The sequence below is a fragment of the Rattus norvegicus genome, chromosome 9, assembly GCF_021556685.1.
Source record: "Rattus norvegicus strain SHRSP/BbbUtx chromosome 9, alternate assembly SHRSP_T2T, whole genome shotgun sequence".
Lineage (NCBI taxonomy): Eukaryota > Metazoa > Chordata > Mammalia > Rodentia > Muridae > Rattus > Rattus norvegicus.
The window spans coordinates 83,910,854-83,936,728 of record NC_141542.1 but is presented as its reverse complement, the minus strand read 5'-3'; the positions used below and the strand labels follow the sequence as shown (position 1 = coordinate 83,936,728).

The following is a 25,875-nucleotide window of genomic DNA, read 5'->3' as shown; positions in this document are numbered from 1 at the left end:
CTTCAGTCTCTGTTCCATTCTTTGTCCCTGCATTTCCTTTAGACAGGAATAATTCTGGGTTAAAATTTTTGAGATGGGTGGGTGGCCCCATCCCTCTACCAGGGACCATGCCTATCCACTGAATATAGTCTCTACAGGTTCTATCTCCCCTCTGTTGGATATTTTTGGCTAATGCCACCTCTGTTGGGTCCTGGGAACCTCTTGTTTCCCTTGTATCTGGGACTTTCTAGTATCTACCCCCAGTTCCCCTAGTATTTATACACGAGCATCACTAAGACTCATGTGATTCATCTGGAATCATACATCTCTTGTACTAAATTATGTTCCTGGCTACCAAGAAACGTAGGCTCAAGTTAAAGACTTAGTTTCAAATGACAGAAATATATGGTGAACATCTGAAGTGTTGTAGTTACCCCTGGGTCGCATGTGATATTTATTTACATATCTGATAATTTTATTTTAATGTTCTTATTTTATGTTCTCTATGAATACTATTGCAAAACCTAAAGTAAGTTAGTAAAATCAACAACCAAATAAACTATGTATGTTCATTTAACAATGGACAACATAGCTTAGAAGCCCATCTTTACAATTGTTTCAAGTGTTTCTCCCCTTTAAACCAAGGTGACTTTTAAATTCTTTTGACTATAAATCAAATTTTAATGAAACACTCTTATAGTATAACATAATTAGTTCATAGCATCAATCCAATAAGTAAACCCTCTATCTGTGTTTATATACATTTTCCAAAATATTAAGACTAGAAATTAACTAGTCCAACAATAAATTTGACAAAATAATCTGCCTAATAGACCTTTATTAAATTCACAGGATGAACACATGACCTTTTATGACTTAAGACTCAGTGAAAGAGTAAAGCAGGTGTTAAAGGCTGTGGACAGAAACAAAATTGATCCAATCCTCTCCCTAGTCTGGAGTTATACCTGTCCACAGTCAGAAGCTGCAAAACTCTTTATATAACGGGGGCCCCCTCCTTACAAGAACAAAGAAAGCATCAATGATACTCAAGTCCATAAATATCAAGAGACAGTTTGTGCCATGCTTCTAGGATGTACAATTCTTCTGGGTACAGATTCATCAACTGCGTGATGCTTTTGTATTGATTCTAAAGTGTTTTTTGTATGAACTTTGAAAGCCATTTGCTGAGTGTGGGATTCTGTAGGCTTGGGGTTGTCAATAGGCATGTTTTGCTGCAATTAATAACTATATGCTCATGCACCTGTGGAGAAGATGAAGCATCTTTCTAATTTCATGTTCGGCAATAAACATGAGCGACCGTCTGCATGATTCCTCTTTTGATTCCAGCTGCCAACAGCTTGGAAAGCTTTGAGGCCAGCTAACTCTACCCTCACTCATTAGCTGGTGTCCCCATTTATTTTTCTGCCTAAATGGGTAGAGAAGTCATTTTGTTTAGCTCATTCGGATCTGTTGAGAAAGATACCAGCAAATCAACACCTGTCACTTTTCAGTAAATCCTAAGAGGAAATGGGCTTTGTAGCAGCATTGCCTTGGCAGCACACAGAATGCTCAAGGTTTGAAGTAAATGCCTAGATTCTGTGGAGCAGCCATCCACAACTCCAAGCCAGGGAGGGGGTGCCTATGTGCCTATTATGGATTATAATTAATCCAAATCACTCAGAAGACAAATAAATTTAATTATGGGTTCTTAGTTTCTAAGAACTCGCCAATTATTGTTAATAGGCCTTGCCTTGATCATGGCCAGTGAGTTAAATCTGTTGAAGCTATTTTTCCAACAGTTAATTTTTTTAAAAAATCGTTCTATCTTTAGTTAAGTGGGTTTTATACAGCATTGCTTTGCGGTAGCAGACAAAATGCTCTACTGACCTCAGTTTAGCCCCTGTGTTTTGAAAAATAATTTAAGGTCTCAATTTCTGGATGGTTTTTATGTAATTGGCATTACCTGCATTCAAAGAACATCTAGCCCATCTATCTGTCATAAGTACTTCCTCTCTTATCATGGGACAGTTGGATAGCTCCTTCTCCATTGAGTTTAGGTATCACTGTGTCTGAGAACACAAGCATGGCAAAGTCTTTCAAAGTTCATATTGATTTTATCAGATCCTATAGTGATTCCATCGTGGTTCAATCCCTTCAATGTGTATTAACAGGGGGGTTATGGATCTAATGATCATTTCATTCACAAAGGACTAAGCTCTCCCTAGCAATCAGCAATTTTAAAAAGGGTATTCAACAATGTTTATCAAGTTTTTGTCACATGCAGGTACATGTCTATAAGAGTCTCCATGACTTATCTTACTTACCTGAACTACACTTCTATAAATGAGCTGTTGTTCTTCATTGGCTAACATCTGGGGAATCTCAAGGATTTTATATACCTTGATGAACATTAGCAAGTCACTCTTAACAACAGACTTCAACCTCAAGGATCCTGCATTTTATCCATTAGATCTCCCACTTAATTAAAAAAAATATGTACTTAAACAGAGGGTCCTATTTCTTTAAAACATCTCATGTTCTTACTGTTGTAGAATATGACTAGTGGAAAATTATCAGATGTGCACATACATAATGTGTAGTTGCCTCTTAGAAATAGGATATCAAAATGTTAGAGACATGGTAGTGGTCATCAATCCAGGAGTGTAGTCAGAGTTCCCTTCTTGTATCTTTGAGGATTCATCCAGATATCTTTCCTGAAATAATTGTTTTGCTTTTGAGTCAGTCAAAATTACCATCATCATAGCCCTTGACCCCGATTGAATTGAAAGTATTATGTAGCCTCTGATAGCAAAACATGACTTTGTGCCATAGAGAAGCTGGGTATGTCCTGAAAAAAAGAAGATGCTTCTTGATTGCTGATGATGATATTTGTAATATGATGATTATAACTTGGGTGATAACTGAAGGAGAACTTCTACAAGGAAGCAATGTAAATTGTCTGTAGGTTATCTAACTGGGGTTAGGCATTAATTAAAGATGTGTGTAAATTCTTGGTTGAGCCTCACCTTGAAAGGAAGAACTCCACTCCTTTATCCTTAAATCTGAACTGCCCTTAGAACTTGAAGTGTTTAGCCAATGGAATACAAAGAAGAGATGTCCTGAGAATTCTAGGACAGATCCTAAGAAGACTGCCTCCACTACGGTCTCTTGAAATGCTCACTCTGGAAGAAGTCAATTTCTATGTCTTGTCCTAGAGCCTGATTTATTAGAGACTTCAACTGAAGGCACTCTGGCCAAAACCCTGCCTTGGCTTTGGAATTATACCTGTGAATGAAGCTATCTTGGATCTTTAGAGGAGGGGGTTGTTTCGTTTTAGGGTTTGTGATGGTATGAATATGCTTGGCCCAGGGAGTACCACTATTAGGAGGTGTAGCCTTTTGGAGTAGATGTGGCCTTGCTGGAGAAAGTATGTCATTGTGGGGATAGGCTTGAAGACCCTCATCCCAGCTCTCTAGAAGCCAGTCTTCTATTTGCTTTCGGAGCAAGATGTAAAACTCTCAGCAATTCCTAAACCATGCCTGCATGGATGCTGTCATACTTCTGTCTTGATGATAATGGACAGAAGTTCTGAACCTGTAAACCAGCCCCAATTAAATGTTGTCCTTATAAGAGTTGGTCATGGTGTATGTTCACATTAGTAAAACCCTAAGACAGGATTTGTCTTATTTTGTTGGATTTGTTTTTTGGTTGGTGCTGTTCACTTTGCGTTGTTTTTGAGAGAGCAACATTATAGTTCTAGCTTTGAACTTACTTTGTAACTAAGGATGACTTTGAACTTCAATCCTTTTCCACCTACCTCCTTAGTACTCTAATTACAGAGTTGTACTACTAAGCTCCTTTTGGAGGTAATTTACTTCTGATATAACATAGGCATAACTGACAGATAACTGACCTCTTTCTACTCTATACAGATGCTAGCTAGTCATCTTCATCTAGATCAGCAGTTCTCAACTTGTGGGTCTCAACACATTTGGGTGTGTTGAACACTGGATTCCATATCAGAAATCCTGATTTTACCCAAACCATCAGAACCAAGCCATTATAAACACGATTGTTCAATTGGTTACTGATCATTTCTCACTCTTGATCTGTGTTCCTCTTTACTATTTAACACTAAATATTCCTATTGCATATATTCTTGCGATTTATAAATTATATTTCTTCAGGTCTCCTAGTACCATTAAAATATTAAAATAACAGCATTGTGTGACTTTTAGGGAGGAACATGGTTAATCACAAATAAATGTTACCATAACCATATTTAAAACTACTAGTGGGAGAGGATGTGTTTAGTCCTGCTTTGACTTGATATCCGAGGGTAATCAGGTATACAGGGGTTTGTTAGGGTGAGTCTGAAAGGAGGTAGGTGCTGTGACCTAGATGTAAAGTGAATAAATAAATAATTAAATAAATAATAAAAAATTCCTGAAAATCAGATATTTCATTATGATTAATAATAGTAGCAAAATTAAAGTTATGAAGTAGCAACAGTAGTTCATAGTTCAGGTCACCACAATATGAGTAACAGTATTAAAGGGTCAAAGCATTAGGAATATTGAGAACCACTGGTCTAGATACTCTACAGAGTAATAACAACAATCATAATGGCTACCATGTATCACAGGTTTCTCTGTACTCAGTGTGATTTCAAGTTCATCACTCATATTTTCTCAGTCTGCAATCACAATAATCTTATAAGTAGGGACCATTGTTCCCATGTTATAAGAGAAGCTAAGATAGGAAATATAAGGATAGGAAATATAAGCAACCTGCTGAAGACCACGCATCTGCTAAGCATCAGTACCTAGATTCACAACCAAGAAAACAATATCTACATCTAGCTGTTAATTAGTTACACACCTAAAACATATCACTTTCAGCTAATTCTAATTCCTAAGGGATCAAAAAATTAATATGGTCTCTCAAGCATACTCTCACCCAAAAACTAGGGCATTTTTTCCTCCCAAACATAATGGTAAAATTTGTTTCTCAATCCTATAGTATTTCCAGAAATCTCCAAATATCCCAACCCCATCTAATCTCTCTGTCTCTGGTTCAGATTCATTTTCTTTTTAATAATGAAAGTAAGCGTTCCAAAAGTTCAAATATAACTATATTGCCTTCTGCCTTAGTTATGGTTTCTATTGTTTCAATGAAACACCATGATCAAAAAGGAAGTTGGGAGGAAAGAATTCATTCCCCTTACACTTTAGTAATGGTGGTCTCTTTCTAATCACCACTAATTTCTTAGTTTCAGCTAACTAGCATCAATTGTCCCAATAATATAAAAGTTTCTCTTTAGTAGTTCTGGTGTCTTCTTAATCACAGTTGATTCTTAACACCCAAATAACCAGAACCATCGAACCCTAAATCAAAATAGCCCTGATGGAGTCTTTAATTCTCTTTCTGAAATTTCACAAGCCAGGTCTCCACCTTCTGTACTGCTCTCAACATTATCTTCCAAGCTCCTACAGAATTTCCCACAGATTTCTTAACACTCAATAGCTTTTCTAGCCCAAAGTTCCAAAGTCCTTTCATGATTCTCCCAAAACCATGATCAGGGATATCACTGCAATACCCTACTACACTGGTACCAACTTATCTTAGTCAGGGTTTCTATAGCTGCAACAAAACACAATGACCAAAAGTAAGTTAAGGAGGAAAGTGTTTATTCTGGTTATACTTGCACGTTGCTATTCATTACCAAAAGAAATCAGGACAGGAACTCAATCAGTGCAGGAATCTAGAGGCAGAAGCTGATGTAGAAACCATGGAGAGGTGCTACTTACTGGTTTACTTCTCATGACTTGCTATGCCTACTTCCTTATTGAACCCAGGACCACCAACCCAGGGATGGCAGCACCCATAATGGGATGGATCCTCCCTCATTTATCACTAATGAGAAAATCCCTTACAACTGAATCTCATGGAGTCATTTTCTCAACTGAGGGTCCTTCCTCTCTGATAACTCTAACTTGAGTCAAGCTGACACACAAAACCAGCCAGTATACTTTCTAACTTAAATACTTCAACAGCTTCTTATTGCCCTTGGCAAATGTTAAATCCTCAGCATAGCTTACAGGGCTCTTGTGAGTTAGCCCGATTTTCCTAGTCTCTCCATGCACTCTTTGAGCTCAATGCTCCAGTTATTCTCGGCTCTCTTTAGTTCATCAAACATAGCATGCTTTTCTCTTCTCTGAGTCTTCATGCCCAGTGCTCTCTGGTAAGTCCCTTCTTGTCCTCAGAGATTTGGACCTGAATGGGGCAGTGATGGAATAAAAAAAGGACAGACAGACAGAATGACACACAGACATGCTAAATTTAGATGATTTAGGTCTCTGTTCTAAAGAAACTGCAGCATTCTTGAAGCTTGGTTGGTTTAGTATAAAGAGTTGAACAGTAAGGAAGGATGACTTGATACAGCTGAACAAGGGAGCAGGATTATTACATAAAGATAAACAAGGTGCTAGGGTTTATAGTATATAGCTGGATCAAGGAGACAGCTTTAGCTAATCTTGGTAGAAGTAATCTTGTGGGAGAGCAATCTTCAGGCTGCAAATATATGGGGGAGAAATCTATAGTTTGCACGCACAAAGAACAGAATAAAAGGTTTTGACATGGGGTTGGGGATTTAGCTCAGTGGTAGAGCGCTTGCCTAGGAAGCACAAGGCCCTGGGTTCGGTCCCCAGCTCCGGAAAAAAAAAAAAAAAGGTTTTGACATTCTCCTGAGTCTGAGGCTATTACGTCCTTGACATGGCCATCACCATGTCAACAGCCTCATTTACCTCAGGACTTCTCTCTCTCTCTCTCTCTCTCTCTCTCTCTCTCTCTCTCTCTCTCTCTCTCTCTCGATGTTGGGGGGGGTTAGTAGATTAATATGTGAGCTCTCAGTTGTTATTTTGCTCTGGCACCATGGACTCTATCTGAAAGCATAAGCACAAAGTCAATGCTTTCCTTTGCAAGTCACTTTGGTCATGGTGTTTTTTCACAGTAACAGAATGTAACTAAGACACACTCCCATTGCTGTGTGCATTGACTCTTCCCCCGGATACTTTCCAAACTACATCCTCTAGGTTTTGTTTTTTGTTTTTTTGTTTTTTTTTTCCAAGAAATTCTAAGGCCACATTATGGAAGAATTGCATACAGCTGGCTGATGTGGCGAGCTGGATACTCAGAAAAGTTTATGACCTCCCTTCACCTTCGTGCCAGAGGAAACAGCAGCAGCCAATAAGCCCAGTTATGATGATCTTTGGCAAAAATGGTTCAGCTAGATTCCTAAAGATGGTGTTAGTTTAGGTCAGAAGATAATCCTATACCACCCCATCCCACCCCCCAAAAATGTTATAGAAATATATGTCATAGGAAGTCTAAGAAAACTTAAAAAATAGAAAATGGCTATGGGCAAATGATAATAAAGAAAGATGAAGTGACAGTATGGATGTGTTTTCAGTGATTTGTCAGCATACTCTTGGCATTGAGACAGACAATAGCATTCATTAATTTACAGGGACAGTAACTAGGATCTAAGATTCCATGTTGATCCACACATATTTTTAATAATAGGTTGAAGATTTGAAACAGATATATCAATGTTTCTTTTCTTTGACAAGAGCTAGACAAGTCTGGTCTGGCCATGGTAGGGATTGCATGACATGGTTCCAACCTCTGGAACAGAGCCATCAGGATGTGGTCCTCCAAGAATGTTGGTGGTTGCTGTAAACATAAAACTTATTTGTATAATAATGTACATATTTTCATGTTCCTCCTTCAGGGACTACTCTCCCTGTTAATGTTAATAACTCCATGATAATTACAAACAGCATGTGTCCAGGAGGTAAGAGGGTGTCTATGTCTCAGCAAAATGGTAAACCCTGAGACCTTCAGAACAGCTCTTAAGGCTGTGGGAAACCATGAAACCATCTCTGAAACCATGAGTTCAAAAAAACTATAATTTCTCAACTATGCAAAATATAAGGATGCAATGTGAATTGTATAAGGAACTTCACAGATCTAAGAGAACAGAGGGAGCTGCACCATAAGCCAGCTTGTCAGAAATATACTAAGGAAGGAGATAAAGAGATTTAGGGGGTGGTGATCACAGGGCAAGATCCCATCCAGCTACTTTTTTGTTTTTGCTTACAAAGGGAAGCAGACTCCTGAGTTCAAGGTCAGCCTGGGACAGAGGGAGTTTAGGTCCAGGTCTCAGTGCAGTAGGAATGGTAATTTCAGGGCAGAGTCCCACCCAGTTAGCTTATTGTCTGTACTTAGCAAAGGGAACCAGACCTTTGAAGTCATTTGAAATGAAAAAAAAAAATTCTTACTGTCTCTTTCTAAGAATCAAGAGGCTGGGGATATGGGATGCTGATTTATGGGATAATCAAAAGAGAACTTGGCATAATGACTGAATTGAGAGATAAATAAAAGACTGGGGTTTTTGTCTGCAAGAGATGAGCTATCCAGAGAGGAAGTTTTAGAATACCAAGAGAAAGCAGAACATAGAGAGAACAATCTAGAAAGCTGCCTTGAAGCGAATATAGATCATCAGTTTGTAACCCATGATTTGACTTCCAGTCATTTGTTTCCCACTCCCAGACACCCCTTCCTCCTCAGAACCCCTCTCCAAGCTGAGACTGATCCTTGGCAAGAGCACACGAATGGTTCTAACTTATGAAATGCATAAAAAATAAGGTTGAGAGCCCAGGCACAAAAGAAAGCATGGCTCATATTCCTATCCAAAAAGAGATGACAAGATCTAGCAACTAGAAGACAAAATATAAATTTAATTTCAATGATCAAACACATAGGATGATGTCATACAGGTGAAGGCAGGTACAAGACAGAATGAGGCCTGTCACTGGACGAGAAGGAAGGATGGACAGGAGAAAAGTTTTAGAGAGGGGAGAAGATTGGGACCAGAGAAGGAGGAGCAGCCGAGAGAACATGGAGGCAGATGTTAAGATTTCTCCCTGCACATTTACAGGCTGTTATGAATATTTTTAAGGGATGGATATTACACAGCTTTGTATGTCTAGGTGGGCAATTACATCCTATTGATTGGATCAGAGTTTATTGTGTTGTGTGTTCTTTCATATGGTGATTTAAGTTCAAGAGATTATGTGGTGGCTGGAGACACTAGGCCACCACAGAATTGGGATGTATATTTCTGGCATGGGGGCAACATGCCTTGGGAACTAGATGGGTAAAGAGATTGTTGTCAGGCTCAGAGAGAAGCCATCAGCAGTGTGATATGGGAGAGAGCAAAACAGGTGAGAGGCTTTGCTGACTGAGATGATGATGTCTACCACATATCTTGGGACGCTGCGGTGCAAAACCTAGGACAGGGTAAAAGACACCCATTTTTATTACTTCACAGCAACACAAACACATCTCAACACAAATATTCTTTTTTTTTTTTTTGGAGACCATAACTGTATTTTAATGACATAACTTTCTGCTCTCTAAGCACAGGTCAAGTCTAAAAACTTAAACTAGAGGGAATACTAGGAGAAAATACATTGACATTCACAAATCTCAGGCTTACTCGACAATGGGCGTTGATTCCTATGTTTTCCTTCATCCAGAAAGGAGACGCCTAAGGATTACAGTTATATAGGTAAATGAATTCATATATATATATATATATATATATATATATATATATATATATATATATATATATATCCATGCCTCTAATAGGTAAGGAAACTACTCTTTTCATATTTTGATGCCCAAATACTTTTTTTTATTAACTTGAGTATTTCTTATATACATTTCGAGTGTTATTCCCTTTCCCGGTTTCCGGGCAAACATCCCCCTCCCCCCTTCCCTTCTTTATGGGTGTCCCCTCCCAACCCTCCCCCCATTGCCGCCCTCCCCCCAACAGTCTAGTTCACTGGGGGTTCAGTCTTAGCAGGACCCAGGGCTTCCCCTTCCACTGGTGCTCTTACTAGGATATTCATTGCTACCTATGGGGTCAGAGTCCAGGGTCAGTCCATGTATAGTCTTTAGGTAGTGGCTTAGTCCCTGGAAGCTCTGGTTGCTTGGCATTGTTGTACATATGGGGTCTCGAGCCCCTTCAAGCTCTTCCAGTTCTTTCTCTGATTCCTTCAACGGGGGTTCTATTCTCAGTTCAGTGGTTTGCTGCTGGCATTCGCCTCTGTATTTGCTGTATTCTGGCTGTGTCTCTCAGGAGAGATCTAAATCTGGTTCCTGTCGGTCTGCACTTCTTTGCTTCATCCATCTTGTCGAATTGGATGGCTGTATATGTATGGGCCGCATGTGGGGCAGACTCTGAATGGGTGTTCCTTCAGTCTCTGTTTTAATCTTTGCCTCTCTCTTCCCTGCCAAGGGTATTCTTGTTCCCCTTTTAAAGAAGGAGTGAAGCATTCACATTTTGATCATCTGTCTTGAGTTTCATTTGTTCTAGGCATCTAGGGTAATTCAAGCATTTGGGCTAATAGCCACTTATCAATGAGTGCATACCATGTATGTCTTTCTGTGATTGGGTTAGCTCACTCAGAATATTTTCCAGTTCCAACCATTTGCCTACGAATTTCATAAAGTCGTTGTTTTTGATAGCTGAGTAATATTCCATTAACACAAATATTCTTATCATGAAAATTTTGTGAATTAACATTTTTGAGTGACAACTGTGAATTCTGCAAATGCTAAAGCCAATAAAATAGTTCATGAATTTCATAGACTTCAACAACTACCAGAATTTCAGGATTGTGTTCTGGGCTATAGGTTGTTATAGGAAAGGGGTTGTTAAAATTACCCAAAATCACTGTGAGAATAACCTAACTGCATCAAAGAAAACTATCATTGACTAAAACTAAACCTTTAACGTTAACACTAGTGCCAAGATTAGTAATCAAAGAATTTAAGTTCTCACCTATGTCTGAGACTATTTCATGTACATCAGCTTCCCAGTGCTTGATACAGCAAAACACAATATGGTAAGCCAGGGACCATTCTCGAGAGGGCATTCTGTTTTCATTAAGTCCCCGGGGCCCTAGCAAAGCCTGATTTCAACAGATCTAGGCATTAGGATTAGTGAGGGACCTCTGAAACTAACAGTACTTTGCAGAGGGCCTGAGGCAGGTAATAAAAGATTGAGCACAAGGTGATTGCTTGCTCTGGAAGGCTTTCCTGATGCTGAGAGACTCAAGTTAGTGCTGTTTATTTCATTCTGATCTAGTAAATAAAATTTGAGTTTACTTTATATGAAACACTTAAACCTCATGGCGTTTCTTTTACTTCTCTGTTAACTCCTACACACTCATGTTTACCCAGAGAAATACCTTTGCCTTGAAGCTTCTCCAATATTTTAATTTGAGAATAGAAAAGAAAGTGTACCAAACAAGAGAATAATGTGTCAACAGGGCACTACATAGCCATAGTTAGAGAGCAGTTTTTAAAAGGATCCATATGTAAATTCTGTGGAAGAGAGGTTTAGTAAATCTTGTAGTTCAAATTATTTCATATAAATTTATTTTGCAATATTCTATTAAAATTTTGCAAAGACATGGAAAATGCTTCACTAGGATTACCCTGTTAAAAGCATGACAGTCTTGCTATCTTTCAGCTTTCAATGTATTATATACAAAGTGGGGGAAATTTTGCTAGTTGAATTTCTGGGAGCAGGCAGGCTAGAGATTAGTGATTAAGAACACCTGATTCTCTTCCATAGAACTCACTGTCAGCTCCCAGCACCTACATGAACTAGCACACAGTCACCTGTAACTCCAACTCCAGTGACTCCAACACCTTCTTCTGGCTTTTGTGGGCAACTGCACTCCTCTCTCTCTCTCTCTCTCTCTCTCTCTCTCTCTCTCTCTCTCTCACACACACACACACACACACACACACACACACACACACACAAAAGTCTTTAAGAAAATGAGAATGAGAATAGGTTTCTGTATGTCTTTAAATGTCAAAATGGAAAACACTTACTGAGTACTAGACATTAGGATATAGGATATATTCTTTAATAATGAATCCAAATAAAAATTTCAAGTTATTCCTCCCCTTCAATAGCTTTATCTATACTTGGCTTCTCTCTCCCATTCCTGCAAGTTAATGACATCCTATGGGGAAGTGTCTTTGGAAGGCATAAGCATCTTTGACTGCTCTTCCAGAAGGATGTGTACATTGTTTGATGAGCAAAAGCTCCTCCTGGTGGTTTATGGGTCTGTTCTAAGCAAAACTTTAAAAGGAAATAATTTGGTAAGCTGGCAGTTTCTAGAGAAATGGGCCCTTACTATTGCTGGAAAAGACTGATTTGTTTTATTTTGGAGAAGGATTGATCATTTTCCGTGTGGATATAAATCCTTTACAAAAGAAAAGTTGTGAAGACCTAAATATGGTCTTTAAGCAATAAAAGGCAAACACAAATGGTACTAATTTTGACTCACCGAGGGTTTTTATTTTCCTATCGCTGTCTTGATATCAACAGCTGCAGGTACTTAAGTTCTTTCTGAAGCCTTTGCACCCTCCATTATGCAGGAGAGAAGACTGAGAAACAATTATTACCAATTTTTTCATGAAACCCGGGGAGCCACTTAGAAGGGCACAGGCATTCTCCCTCCTGCTACATTAACTTCACACTCACCAATTGCCACATGTGTGACAGAACAGAAAAGTGATATTTATATTGGAATATAGAAATTTTATATATAAGAACAAAGGGGGAAGAAGCAGTAATAGAAAAGAAGAGAGAAATAAAGTCGAGCTGGTCTTTTTCAAGTTAAGAGTATCTCGAACAATCTGTAATGAAAGGTCTTTGTGGATTTGATTGGGTGTGCAAGAGCATGTACAGCACGTGTGCCTGCAGGGGGCCGCACCAGCAGCCAAATGGTAACGCTGGTGTGTAATTACAGAGCACTTAACTGCATTCAGACATGGTTTGTTTCTCTGATAATTTCCACTTTCATTGTTTGAGAGGCTGTGGACACTGTAGAAGCTGAGGTTCAAGTACCTGCAGCTGTTGAGACAAATGACTGTTGGAGCTGTTTTGCAAAGTTTCTATCAGGAATTCTGCCTACCAGGAAAATTTCACAAAAGTACTTTTAAAATATTCCTCTTCCCTTTCCAAAGCTTTAAAATTCCAAATCTATAAATGGACCATTTGTTATTCTTCCTCGTCTCACAAGCTGGCTGTACTCCCTTCCTCCCCACACAGAGAGTCCATCCTTTTCAAAAGCTATTATATTCTTAATATGGAAATAGCACTTCAGTTTACTGCTTGCCAATATGACTGTTGTCACTGTGTTGACTGCACTTGTGATGTACAGCAAGCTGAGAGATCTAAAAATGTGTTAGCTTGTTTATATGAAAGAATCAATCTGTACAAGAAGAAAATCCTTGCTAAATCTGAACACAAGAGTCTCCATTTCCTTGCATTTCTCTCTTCCAACTAAATATCATAAATGCAATATTTATTTGCATTTAAGTTTTATTTAGAAATAAAACATCTAAAAACAGATGATGACAAAATAATGTGTTATCATTTTCAGCACCATGGAGAAGACATGTTTGGTTCACCCCTAATATAGAACTTATTCACAATTTGGTTGTTATTAATGTTCTCATTTTATTGTATTTTACAAATGATTATATATGAATATATAATTCATTATCTTGATAGGATTGTTTAAGTGTCTTAAGCATGTCATTTGACTTCTGTATGTCTAGTATCTATAGGGATTACTCACAGGGATATTGTGAGGATTAATGAGTTAACTCATGGGAAGTATTTAAAACTACCTTAAAAATAGTAGGGACTCCATAAACTTCATATTAGACTTGCAGCTTTGAAACTACTAACAAATTGTTTATTAATAAGAAAGCATTAGGATTTGTGGGTCCATGATAGTAAGCATTCTACACAAAATATTCTGGAATATTAAATATTTGCAGTCAAACAAAAATAAATATGAAATAATAGAAAAATAAAGTATGATGACCTCATCCACAGTTACTGGGACAAGAGATAGAGAATCTGCAACACTTTCCTGTAGATCTGTACAAAACATTATCAATCAACTCTAGGATGAAAGAAAATATACAAATTAGACATGGTATCTTCATCTCAGAGCCATCACAAAGCTTTATTTTATATTCTAAGACTAACTTTAAACATCACTGTACCCATTGGTACTGTCTTCATTGATGTCGGTAAGCCTCTGAATTCAGTTACTGTTCTCTGTGTTATACAAGAGATTTTTAAAGTTTATCATAGTTTTAAAGTTGATCATAGGTATCTATCATGTGGTAGAGTACATGCTTTGCATTGGAGTCTGTGCTCTACCAAACACTGCAGGATCTCATTATATCTGCATGGCGGCATTTAGTAACAGTTCATAGACATACATTTGCAAAGATTCAAATCAAACATACATATAACTACATAACCATACTATGAATGTCATATTGATACTTAGAGCAAGACATCGAAGGGTAATGGCCGCAACGAGAGATTATTTTGTCATAGCTATGTTTGTGGCCTGTGTGAAGTTGTTTCAAAAACTAAGCAATGGTATCCTGGCTCCAACTCCTTTTTATCATGGAAATCATAGATTTTTGTATGTCAAGGTTATTAATAAATATAAGTATCCAACTACCTTTGGCGAGCTAATTTTACTATGTTTAGGTATGTTTAGGATGCCCCTTTCCATCCCTAATCTCTGTAGGAATTTTGTCATGAAGGACTGTTGAATTTTGACAAAGGCTTCTTATGCATCTAATGATATGTTCATGTGGGTTTTCTTTCAGTTTGCTTATATGGTAGTTAGATTTATTTACGTTCATATATTGAATCATCACTGCATCTCTGATTTGAATCCTCCTTGGTCATAAAGGATGCTCTTTTTGATATATTCTTGGATTCAGTTTGCAAATACTTTATTGGGTATTATTACATCTATGTTCATAAGGAAAATTGATCTGGAATTCTCTTATTTGAGTTTTTATTTAGTTTGGGTATTAGGATAACTGTGGCCTATAAAATAAGTTGGGCAACGTTCCTTGTGTGTTTATTTTGTGTAATATTTTGAGTAATGTTGGCATTAACACTCCTTTGAAAAATCTCATAGAATTCTTTGCTGAAAACATCTGGCCCTGGGCTTTGTTTTGCTGGGAGATTTTCAATGATTTTCTATTTCACTAGGGATTATAGGTATTTTCAAATTGCTTATTCACATCTAATAAAGGACTAATATCCAAAATACATAAAGAACTCAAGAAACTAGATATCAAAAAGTAATCCAATTTTTAGAATGAATATAGATCTAAACAGAGTTCTCAGTAGAGAAAATTCAAATGGCTGAGAAATATTTAAGGAAAATGTTCAACATCCTTAGCCATTAGGGAAATGTAAATCAAAACTACTTTGTGATTTCATCTTCTACAAGCCAGAATTCTAAAACCAAGCAATATTTCATGCTGCAGAGAATGTACAGTAAGGGGAAAACTGATGCATTGCTGGTGGAAGTGCAAACTTGTACAGACACTATAGAAATCAATATAGTAGTTCCTCATAAAGACGAAAGTCCAACTACCTCAAAATCCAACTATACCACTCTGGGGCATATATCCAAAGGAAGCTTCACTCTATAATGAGAACACTTGTTTCCATGTTTATGGCTGCTCTACTCACAATAGCTAGGAATTTAAAACAAACTAGATACCTCTCAACAGAAAAATGGAAAAGAAAATGTAGTGCATTCATTCACACAACACCGCATTAGTCTGTTTAAAAGGAATAAATTTGCAGGCAAATGTATTGAACTAGAGAAAAAATCATTCTGAGTGAGGTTATAAAGACCCATTAAGATAAATATGGTATGTGTGCTCTTATATGTGGATATTATCCATTAAGTAAATGATAACCAAGTTACACCCTATAGACCCAGAGGGTTAGCTGTAGAGGAAGGGACAAGGCAGGGACACATGGATCTCCCTGGGAGAGGGAAATGGAATATATTTTAGGGTGGACTTGGGGAGGGGGTATGGAATGGAAGGATAAGGTGGGGAGAGACTAGAATAAAGGGCGAGTTGAGGTGTGGTGTGGAAACTTACTAAAACGTATGAAGATGATCCTAATGAAGTCTCCAAGTAATGACCAAACCCAAACTAGTCATCTCTTGTCACAAAATGTAGCTTCCAGTACTAGGACTGGGTTACAGCCAATTGAGTGGTTGGCCAAATAGGTCCCTTGGAGATCTCCAAGCAAATCAGGCTGATGTCAAGACAATAGGTTACTCTCTACAAACTGAGAGCAAACCTCCATTGCTGAACAATACCCACATAACTCATTGAACAAAGAGAAGTCGAGCTGGTACCTACATTGAATTCCTATGTTCTAGAGTCTTTGATAAGGGAAAGCACTCTGCAGGGTACTCCCCTCCCAAAAAAGAAACATAGACATCAACACAACCACAAAATCCTTGGTCTAAAATTCTGCCCTACCTAGGGAACTTGTCTGATTTGACTTAAGGCCTACTCCATGAAATGGTACCAATACTCAATGCAGCGTGAAGGACCAAGAACCAGAGACTGCATAGCCCAGAGTCCTAGGGTAAACCCAAATATTATTGGTCTAAAAAAGACAATAAGATGATTCCTAATGATATTCTGCTCTACTTCTGGATCAGTGCCTTTCTCAGACATCCATCATCAGAGATGGATGCTTTCTCCTGCAGCAAATGAGAACCAATACAGAGAACCACAGCCAGACTCTATGCAGAGAGGGAAGCCTTGGAATACACAGCTCTAAATGAGATGTCTTCATCAAATCCCCTCCCCACAGAAAGCTCAGGGATCTCCACAGAAGAGGAGGTAGAAAAAATGTAAAAGTCAGAGGGGATGGAGGACGCGAGAATAATAAGACTCTCTAAATTAACTGAACAAAGTTCACACAAACTCACAGGGACTAAAGTAGCAATCACGGAGCAGACACGGGTCTGCAACAGGTCCTCTACATATATTATGGCTTTTAGTTTAGTATTTTCACTGGACTTCTGAGTTTGTGAACAAGTGGGTCTCTAATTCTTGTGCTTTCTCTTGGGCTCTTTTTCTTTTTTTTTTTTTTTTTGTTTTGTTTTGTTTTTTGACAATTTTTTTTATTAACTTGAGTATTTCTTATATACATTTCGAGTGTTATTCCCTTTCCCGGTTTCCGGGCAAACATCCCCCTCCCCCCTCCCCTTCTTTATGGGTGTTCCCCTCCCCATCCTCCCCCCATTGCCACCCTCCCCCCAACAATCTAGTTTCTGCTGATTCACTTTGTCCAACTTCAAAGTGATGGTTATTATATTTTATTTTGTTAAATAAAAACAAATCAACTACATTTTCACTCAATAGTATTTTATTTAAAAGTTCACAATTAAGGCACAGTAATAAACAAAACACTTAAAAGCAACAAAAGCTACCTTGAAAGAAAAACATCTAGCATGTCAAGGGATGGAGGCCATATGCGTAATATGTGTGGAATGCAGAATGCAAGTGAGACTCAGAATCCATCATACAAAAGGAACAGGAACTTCTAAAGTGTTCCAAAATTTTAGCCAAAGGCAAATATCATGAGTCTATATGTTTCACTTGGCTTATGTTAAAATCCAAAAAGAATATCAAGAATATAACCACTTCTGTGTTCTCTGACATCTGCTGACATCCTCCAAAACCTCAAGCAAGGATCTATCAAAGAAATCCAATCTCACATTGTATATTATGGGAAGAAGAAATGCTATTTCTAGGTTGGCTATGTAAATGAGAATCATTTCCCAAAAAATACCAATACACAAACATCATAATGCCATTCATAAATTAAATCCACATTTTATTTTAATGAAATTTCATGGTAATCTGTCCAGTTAGTGGACTCTGGGTGTGGCAGAAGCTACTTTAAAAATGAGAGTATGTTTAGAGTATAGAATTTAGGAGATAGGGCAGCAACTATTTTTACTTCAATTGTTGTTAACCAGCACCATGAAATGTTACAAGTCGGTCTACAAAAGATAATGTATGAATGGTTGGATTCCTTGTGAAGAACAAGAGACTTGGGAAGAACCTGATGGTTTTGAAACAGTGACTGACAACAATTCAGTGGTTAAAGATACAGACTACTAAGAACAGGGAAACCAAAAATAAGGTTTGGCAACAACATCCATTTCTGGCGATAGGCTGGGACCAGTCCCTTTGGTACAGTGTGGCTCCTGCTGACTGAAGGATGAATTCACTAGACCAGCATATTGCTCTATGCTGCCTTTCCAGCGCTGTACTGCCTGTAGTGGAACAGACTCTTGGAGTCCACAGTACGAGCTTTCTGCACAGCCTCAGCAAAAAGTTTGGTCACCTGAAAGAAAATGTCAAGAATGTTAGCAACCTGTAAGAGATGAAAGTGAATGCAGGATGAATCAGGAGTGAAAAGTCACAAGTTCTGCTCCCAGTTTTCAAAGGGGTATGGAATGAAAGATGTGATGCTGGTTCTTTCAGAGCTCAGACTTCGGCACGGATCAACTTCTCCTACCCCCAGTGAGGATAAAAACTAACTTAGGCAAAACCTACAGTACACAGATCATTAGTTAAACTCAGATATGTGGTTCTTTCTGTGAGAACTCTGGTAGCTCATAGTCAAATAAAATTGAGTAAGCTTCATGCAATCTTCTGCGTGTGGTGTGATGTGGAAAAGCATGTGTATTATAGCTGCACCTTTGATCAATAAGCTATTGCTTTCCTGCAGCTGCTTTCACTTGGAGACAGGGAGACAGCACCTCCAATCTTCATCCCATATTGTACTATAGCTTTGTACTCACAGGATAATTGAATGGGTGATAAAAGAACTACTCTTATTCCTGACTTTCGATTATCTCTAACTTTTTCAGTGAGGCAATGATCTACCATATTAACACCATTGTTTAGAGTCTATTAAAATCCCTCTCTGCTCTGAATGCTGTAAGGAGAGAGAGAGAGAGAGAGAGAGAGAGAGAGAGAGAGAGAGAGAGACAGAGAGAGAGAGAGACAGAGAGAGAGAGACAGAGACAGAGACAGAGACAGAGACAGAGAGACGGACACAGAGAGACGGACACACAAAGAAAGAGAGAGAGAGAGAGAGAGAGAGAGAGAGAGAGAGAATGACTGATTGATTTAAGGAGTCGTTAACATTCCTGAAGGGAGACCCAGAAGTAACACCTACATATGGCTTGTATTTAAAAGAGGAAACACACCTGGAAATTGGTGAGCAGAGCAATTCCACTGTCCACAGCTGTCCTCCGAATCACATAATTATCATGGACAAATTTGGTGTTGTTATTGGGGAGGTTAATCACTAGGTCAATGCTTCCGTCTCTTATCAACCTAAAAGAAAAAAATAAATAAAAACCTACAGTTGACAACACCTGTTTTATAGTTAGCTTCAAGATTGCTAACACAAATTTCTCTCTCTCTTTCCCTCCCTCTCTCCGTCTCTCTCTCTCTCTCTCCCTCTCCCTCTCCCTCTCCCTCTCCCTCTCCCTCTCCCTCTCCCTCTCCCTCTCCCTGTCCCTCTCTCAGTGCCATTTAAACCAGTGTCATACAGAGCTGACCACTGCCTGCTCTTTTCTACCTCTACACAGATGGTCAAGCTGCACTCACCAGGGAATTATAATTTATATCTTGTTGTTGAAGGAACTCTGGTGAAAATCTGTCAGGATTCAAAACTTGTTTGCTCTTGAAAACACTGCCCAATATAGCAAGAATTGACAATCTGATAGACAATCACTTTGTTTCTAGAAAGAGGTGATCCCTCCAGCATTGAAAGCCCAAGCAGAATACTGCATCTATCCCTCTGCCTGCTTCCCACTACTTGACCCAAGAAAACATGAGAATATCTGGTTGTGAATTAACCTGTGTCACATTCTGTTGTTGGACTGATGAAGCACTCAAATGCCAAAAGCATGAAGCAGAACTGAATTCATTTTACAAAAGTCTAAGCAAGGGGCTCATAGCATCAATGGAAGGCTTCTAAGGTCTATACATGTTATCACTTTTTTCATTAATTGCAAAATGGTTTCTTGACTTTTAATAAATGCCATAGTGCATATAATTTGGTATATAGTAGTTATTAGGTAAACGATAACATCCAAGAGTAACATAGAAGGATCTATTGTGCCCTTGCACCATGTAACTTTATAAAAACATATGCACCATTGTTTCTGAAGCCTCACACAGTATGCCTTACAAATATCAGGTGATAATGTGGCCTAAGGAACAACCATTTTGTTAATAACATCATCAAAATGCTTACGCCAGTTTTCTCCATTCAGTATATTGATTGATCCTTTGATGCACAACCTCAGCGAAATGTAGATGATCAGTCACATGTATTTGTATACAGTCTATGTATACATACAGAAAGCATTGCAAGAAATACTTCATAATTTTACTTGTATCTGTCAAGCAATCTTACCAGAAGGACCTGAGGGGTGCTTTCTAACACAGGTGCACACATACAGTAATAATACTTTTTATAAGAATGAAACTGTTTCCCATAAATGGGCTCATTTGTAAATTTGTTAACTACACACACTTTTGAAAAGATTTGAGAGCAAGTGAGATGAGACCTTCATACTGTGCTAGCTCCCACCATTAACCTCCTGCTTTTCCTTCAGCTTTTAGGTTTAACTTTTGTTTTCCCATCTCGGAAAACAGGCTATTCGGTTCTTACTTTCTGATGGAAGAGAGGCTGGGATTCTGTCCTTCCTGAGATGGCCAAGCCACTGGGGTGGCAGGAACATTGTTGGCGTTGAGCCAGTCTGATGTGGCTTCTGTGGCAAAAAGCTGCATTTAAAATAGAAAATGCAGTTACTATAAAGAAGGAGCCTTTGTTAAAGAAGTTGACAGAAGATCACTTACAATAGAAAGAACAGAAAGAATCATGGGAAGAAGTATGAAGCTAACAGTAGCCATTTGAATTCAAAATTTGGAGTACAGATACTCTAAATAAGTGTAAATATTTTTGGTGAGGAAATATTTAAGAGTCTCCTTTGAAACTGCATTCGTAAAAAAAATTAGTCATTGTTTCGAAATTATTTTATGTGAGGTCACAAAATCCATAATCATAGGCCCAATCTGAGCTGTGGGAATAACCTTGTTTTACTGAATTAGGCTGTGTGCAGAGCAATTTGCTACCAAGACACTTTGCCTGTAACTATAACAGCTGGAAACCATGACCTCACACAGAATCAAGGAAAGGAAAAGATCCAGAAATACACTGGTGTTAGTGTCTAAATTATGTTTCATCTAAAGCTACCGAGATTTTGAGCTGACAACTGCTATTGAGTTTGTAGTCATTTTGATAAACCTAGTCTTTCTAGTTAGTTTAGTCTATGCAAAGTTTATTTAACTTTTATTGTTTGATAGTTTTATGTGTTTATATAACCAATTGTAGTTGGTTTTAACCCTATTCCTTTCTCTGCTCCTCCTCTCTCTCATGAAAGCCCTTCTTCTCAACGAGTTCTCTCCTATTTTCATGTTTTCTTCTATGTGTGACTCACTGAATTTAATTAGAGTTTCTCACTGCAAGGTGAGTAGGATGCTATTTACAATAGACTAGACAGGACAGCCTACCAGTAACTACAACACTGAAGAAAGTGATATTCTCCTTCTCCAACAATCATCAACTACCAATAATCCTCTGTGGAAGTTTTGAAATTATCAAGTTAATCAAACTTTCCAAATTAAGAAGTCAGGTTTCCCGTTTGTGCAATATTTTATTGTACGGACAATTTTCAGTGATGAAAGAAAGCTATGTTTTTTGGGGGGTTGGTGTTTTTTGTCGTTGTTGTTTGTTTGTTTGTTTTTTAAAGAGCTAAGAGAGTATACCTTGAAACCTTCATTGTGTAACTGCTCAGCAACACCAAGGAATCTTGGACGGAATGATTGCTGGAAAAGAAATTCAGAGAACTCACTGTCTAGATAAATATGGTCTTTGTTAGACATATTCAACATGGTCTCCCTCCCACCATTATAAATATGAGACTCATATGTTGCTTTTCCCTTAGTGTGAGTTATTTATTCTTCAATGTAGGCGAGATTCCATTTCTGTTGTCTTCTTGTCTGCCTCCTATCTAGCTTTAAACCCTTTCATTCACATTGAGTCGTCACCATCTTTGTCTAGAGCCACACAGTGTCTTTGCGCATGTTCTGTTGTTACTGTTTGTCTGTTTGCTTTGTTTTCTTTTGCCTGGTCCAGGAGATGCTGTGCTGAGATCTGAACATCGAGTCAGCCCTGCTAGCACCTGGTTGTTTTGCTCTTTGAAACAGCCTGCTCTCGTTGCTGAGTTCTACTTTTACACTGCTTTTAATACCTCATTCATCAACCTGGAAGTTCATGTGCTAAGAGCCCCTAAAATGTTAAGTTCCTTTCAAACCCTGGCTTTGCCATTCAGTAGAAGTCTATGCTCAGCAAACTTGATACCTCTGGCCTCACTTCTTCTAAACGGATGATGATAAAGATCCTCTTGCTTGAGGCTCCACAATTCACTCATTTGTGTTTCCTAGTTTAGCTTTGCTTTGAGAGAGTCTCCTCATCCCTTCAGTACAGTGGCCATAGTACTTGTGTTACTGGGTCATTGTCACTGACCAGTAGGAAAAACTCTTAGCAATCATTACAGAGTGCTAATACTCAAGATCAGCTCTTTCTGGGATAATAGCAGTTCTCCTGAAATATTGATTAATACTAACATCTTAAGATAGTTGCTCTTTTCCAGCTTCTCGGAGATAAGATTCCTGTCCCTGTATCCTACTTTTCAATCCTGGATTCTTCTTCCATTTATTATAGCCCAAATCAACTTTCTCTCTATATGCAATCATTTCCACATGGGTTTTCCTAATGGTCCAGCCCATTTTTCCAAGTTTCTATCAGTCTGCTGTTGTACCCTTCCTAGGACCCCAGGAAGTACCCCCATTTCCCTAGAGTCCTGCCCATTGCCACCAGATGTTGCCCTTCTAAAAATCCCAAGCGTTGAAGAGTTTAGATTTACCAGACAATGTTCAGGATGACATAAACAAAGATAAGTCTCCTATTCACACATTAAATTCTGACCTTGCTTTTATTATCATGAGTTCCTTAGTCTCTGAGCAGCTTAAAATTTTATATACTTAGATCATATCTGTTCTTCCTTCAGTGAAATAATTTAGCAAATTTTACTTTAAAAGGTTTTGTTTAACTGAAGCTATACTGTGGCTGTTCCTGTAAATGTCTTCTGGTCAATTTGGAAATCACATTAGTGAAATTTAAAAAAAAAAAAAAAACATGGATAAGATCTTATTTCTAGTGCCAAAATTAAGAATTAAAAACATATCTGATTCCTTGTACAATTTTGATGATGCTCTACCCATAAATTCCCCTAATATTTGCATGCAAATGTTCTCTGAGAAAAGATCTAAATTCTAAAGAATGACTCCAAAGACTATGTTCAAACATAAATTTTTTTTGTAGATTCTGACCCTCTCAATCCCAGAACTGCAGTTTTATGAGAAGAAACTATTGGCAAATAGAAAAGATAAATGCAGTGGAATGACCTGAGCTAAGGCAGGCACAGGGGTTATTCATGACAGCCTTCTAGAACACGAATTGTCACTGTGCCCCCAAATAGTAGCTTTATATTTCCACTCTGGAATAAATGCATTTAGATACCATCAGTTCACGGTTCTAAATAAAAATAAAATAGAATTATAAAATACAACAGAGAAAACAGAGAACAGAATAACTTCTACTGACTGACAATAGGACAGTTGAATGCAGTATGAAGCAGTCTTTCACATATATACTACACAGATCAGGACACACGCTCCTGTGGTCTTGCTTGGGAGACAAGGATAAACGAGATGATCTACATTAGCCTCCTAGTTTAAGGTTTCTTGATATGAAACATGCAAAATGGATCTCTTCCTTTTACCAAATCTCCCTCATAGGTAACATTTGGACTTTCCGATAGACACAGGATAGACTCAGGCTTGTACTAAATGAGAGGTCTCAGTTAATACCTGGGTAATTAGTGCGTTCATCACGCACTTAACTAATGACTTGCAATCTCTTAAACATTCGTTTAGCAAAAGGCCACTGAGGACACGAGGGTAATAATGAAATGACAACCCATTTTTCTTTAGGTCTCTAAAATGAACTGCTACAGGTAAGGCGGTTCCCAGATGTCCAAAGCAATAGCATCAGCATTGTCTGAATTTATTAAAACTAGGGAACTTTAGGCTCCACCCATTTGGATTGCATCACGTGGGTATCCTGGTCATACACGGTTTCCAAACTCTGTGGGTCATCCTGAGGCATGCTTAGTTTAGCAGTGGAATCAAATGAGGCTGTGGATGTTATCCTTGACTCATTTTTCAATTTGAGGTCAAGATCCATTAACCTTGACCAAAGTCACAATGAAAAGCATTGAGAGACAAATACCATAATGCATTTTTTTTCCTCTGCCACTTTAAACTAAAATAAGTCAGCAAGTCCTCTAAGACCTGCAGATACCAGGCAGGACCTCATTATGGAGCTGTTTCGGTGCCATCCCCCAAGTGAGAAAGATAAATATCCAACATGACAGTATTGGCAGTTCCCGGCCAGGGAACCACTCTGCCTTCTGGTGTGGGGTGTTGGCTTTCATAGTCACATTATAAACTTCTATCAAACATGTATTGAACACTTGTGACACATAAAACAGCCTCTCTACAAAAAGAAATTACCGCTGTCAGTTTGCATCTGAGTAGCCTCAGATTTAAGAGCTGATTGAAAATATCTGCGTAAGAATCCACTCCTTGGTAAAGGTGAAAACACAAGGTAGGTTATGTTCTTGGAAATAGTTATAAGGAAAAGGTTCTTTTGAGTGTGGAATACATATCTATTTCCTTCAGTGATCATTTTTCACACTAATCCAACTTCCGACCGCCAAAGGGAAAGCCAAGTAAACGCCAAGTGATATCTGTGGATGCTACAGGGTTTCCTGGATTGACAACTGTGTGGTTGTTCCTAATGATGCCTCTTAAGATAAAAGGTTATTCATGTCACTTGGAGACATGAAATGTCTTTTCAAATAAACGCTTGCTTTGTGTTTCGAAGCAGTGCCGAAGCCCAGATGTCAGGCCTTCGGGCCGGTGCTTGCCACTTCCCCAGCATCACTGAATAGGCCAATCAGAGGGCGAAACACAGAGAGAGCGCTCCATCTCCTCTAGAGTAAATCACTCATTGTTAAAGGGTGTTCTAGAAACCCTCAAAACAAGGCAGATTGCCTCCTCATAGCAACTAAAAATACATCGTGACAGGATGAAAGGTGACTGGAATAACTGCAGAGAAATCAAGGCTGATTCTGTTGAGTCCTAAACCCATGTTATGATTCTTAGGTTGCAAAAGTAATGGAATGTGGAAGACTTCTTTTAAAGCCCGAGTGCACAGGGCAATCAAGCTGCAAACAGAGATGCTTGGTTAAAATCTGCATCCCAACTCTTCCTTTCTCCTAAATCCTAGGTACACAAGATTGATGGCACAAATATTTCAAACTTCCGGGATGATTTGATCCTGGAATCTGACATAAGAAGGGTCAAGAGAGAGAATGCGTGAGCAAAAGATTACAATGGGAAAGAGAAATATAGATTGAACAAAATGCCACATACCTGCAAGTACACACACACACACACACACACACACACACACACACACACACACACAAACCTCTGTACATATTTCAAAATCTGCTAGTAATAGATGCTTATTTTTAAATGTTTTCATCCTATGACAGTAAGTGAAGTCATTCTCCATCTCAGAGTCACTTTGCCCTCTACTTAGAGGCTGTCTGTTTTCTGTTTTCTCTTGGAACTTGTATCAACTGA

The 25,875-nt window shown here is 38.4% G+C and overlaps 1 protein-coding gene across 1 annotated transcript in view; it reads right to left on the bottom strand.

Moving 5' to 3' along the window:
- Positions 1-18,259: 18,259 nt before the first annotated feature.
- Cps1 (carbamoyl-phosphate synthase 1) overlaps positions 18,260-25,875 on the bottom strand; it is a 122,306-nt gene continuing 114,690 nt past the window's right edge. The window contains 4 exon segments of the mRNA NM_017072.2: positions 18,260-18,358; positions 19,230-19,359; positions 20,708-20,820; positions 21,865-21,924. Of these exon segments, the coding sequence (NP_058768.1) occupies positions 18,260-18,358; positions 19,230-19,359; positions 20,708-20,820; positions 21,865-21,924 (402 nt within the window).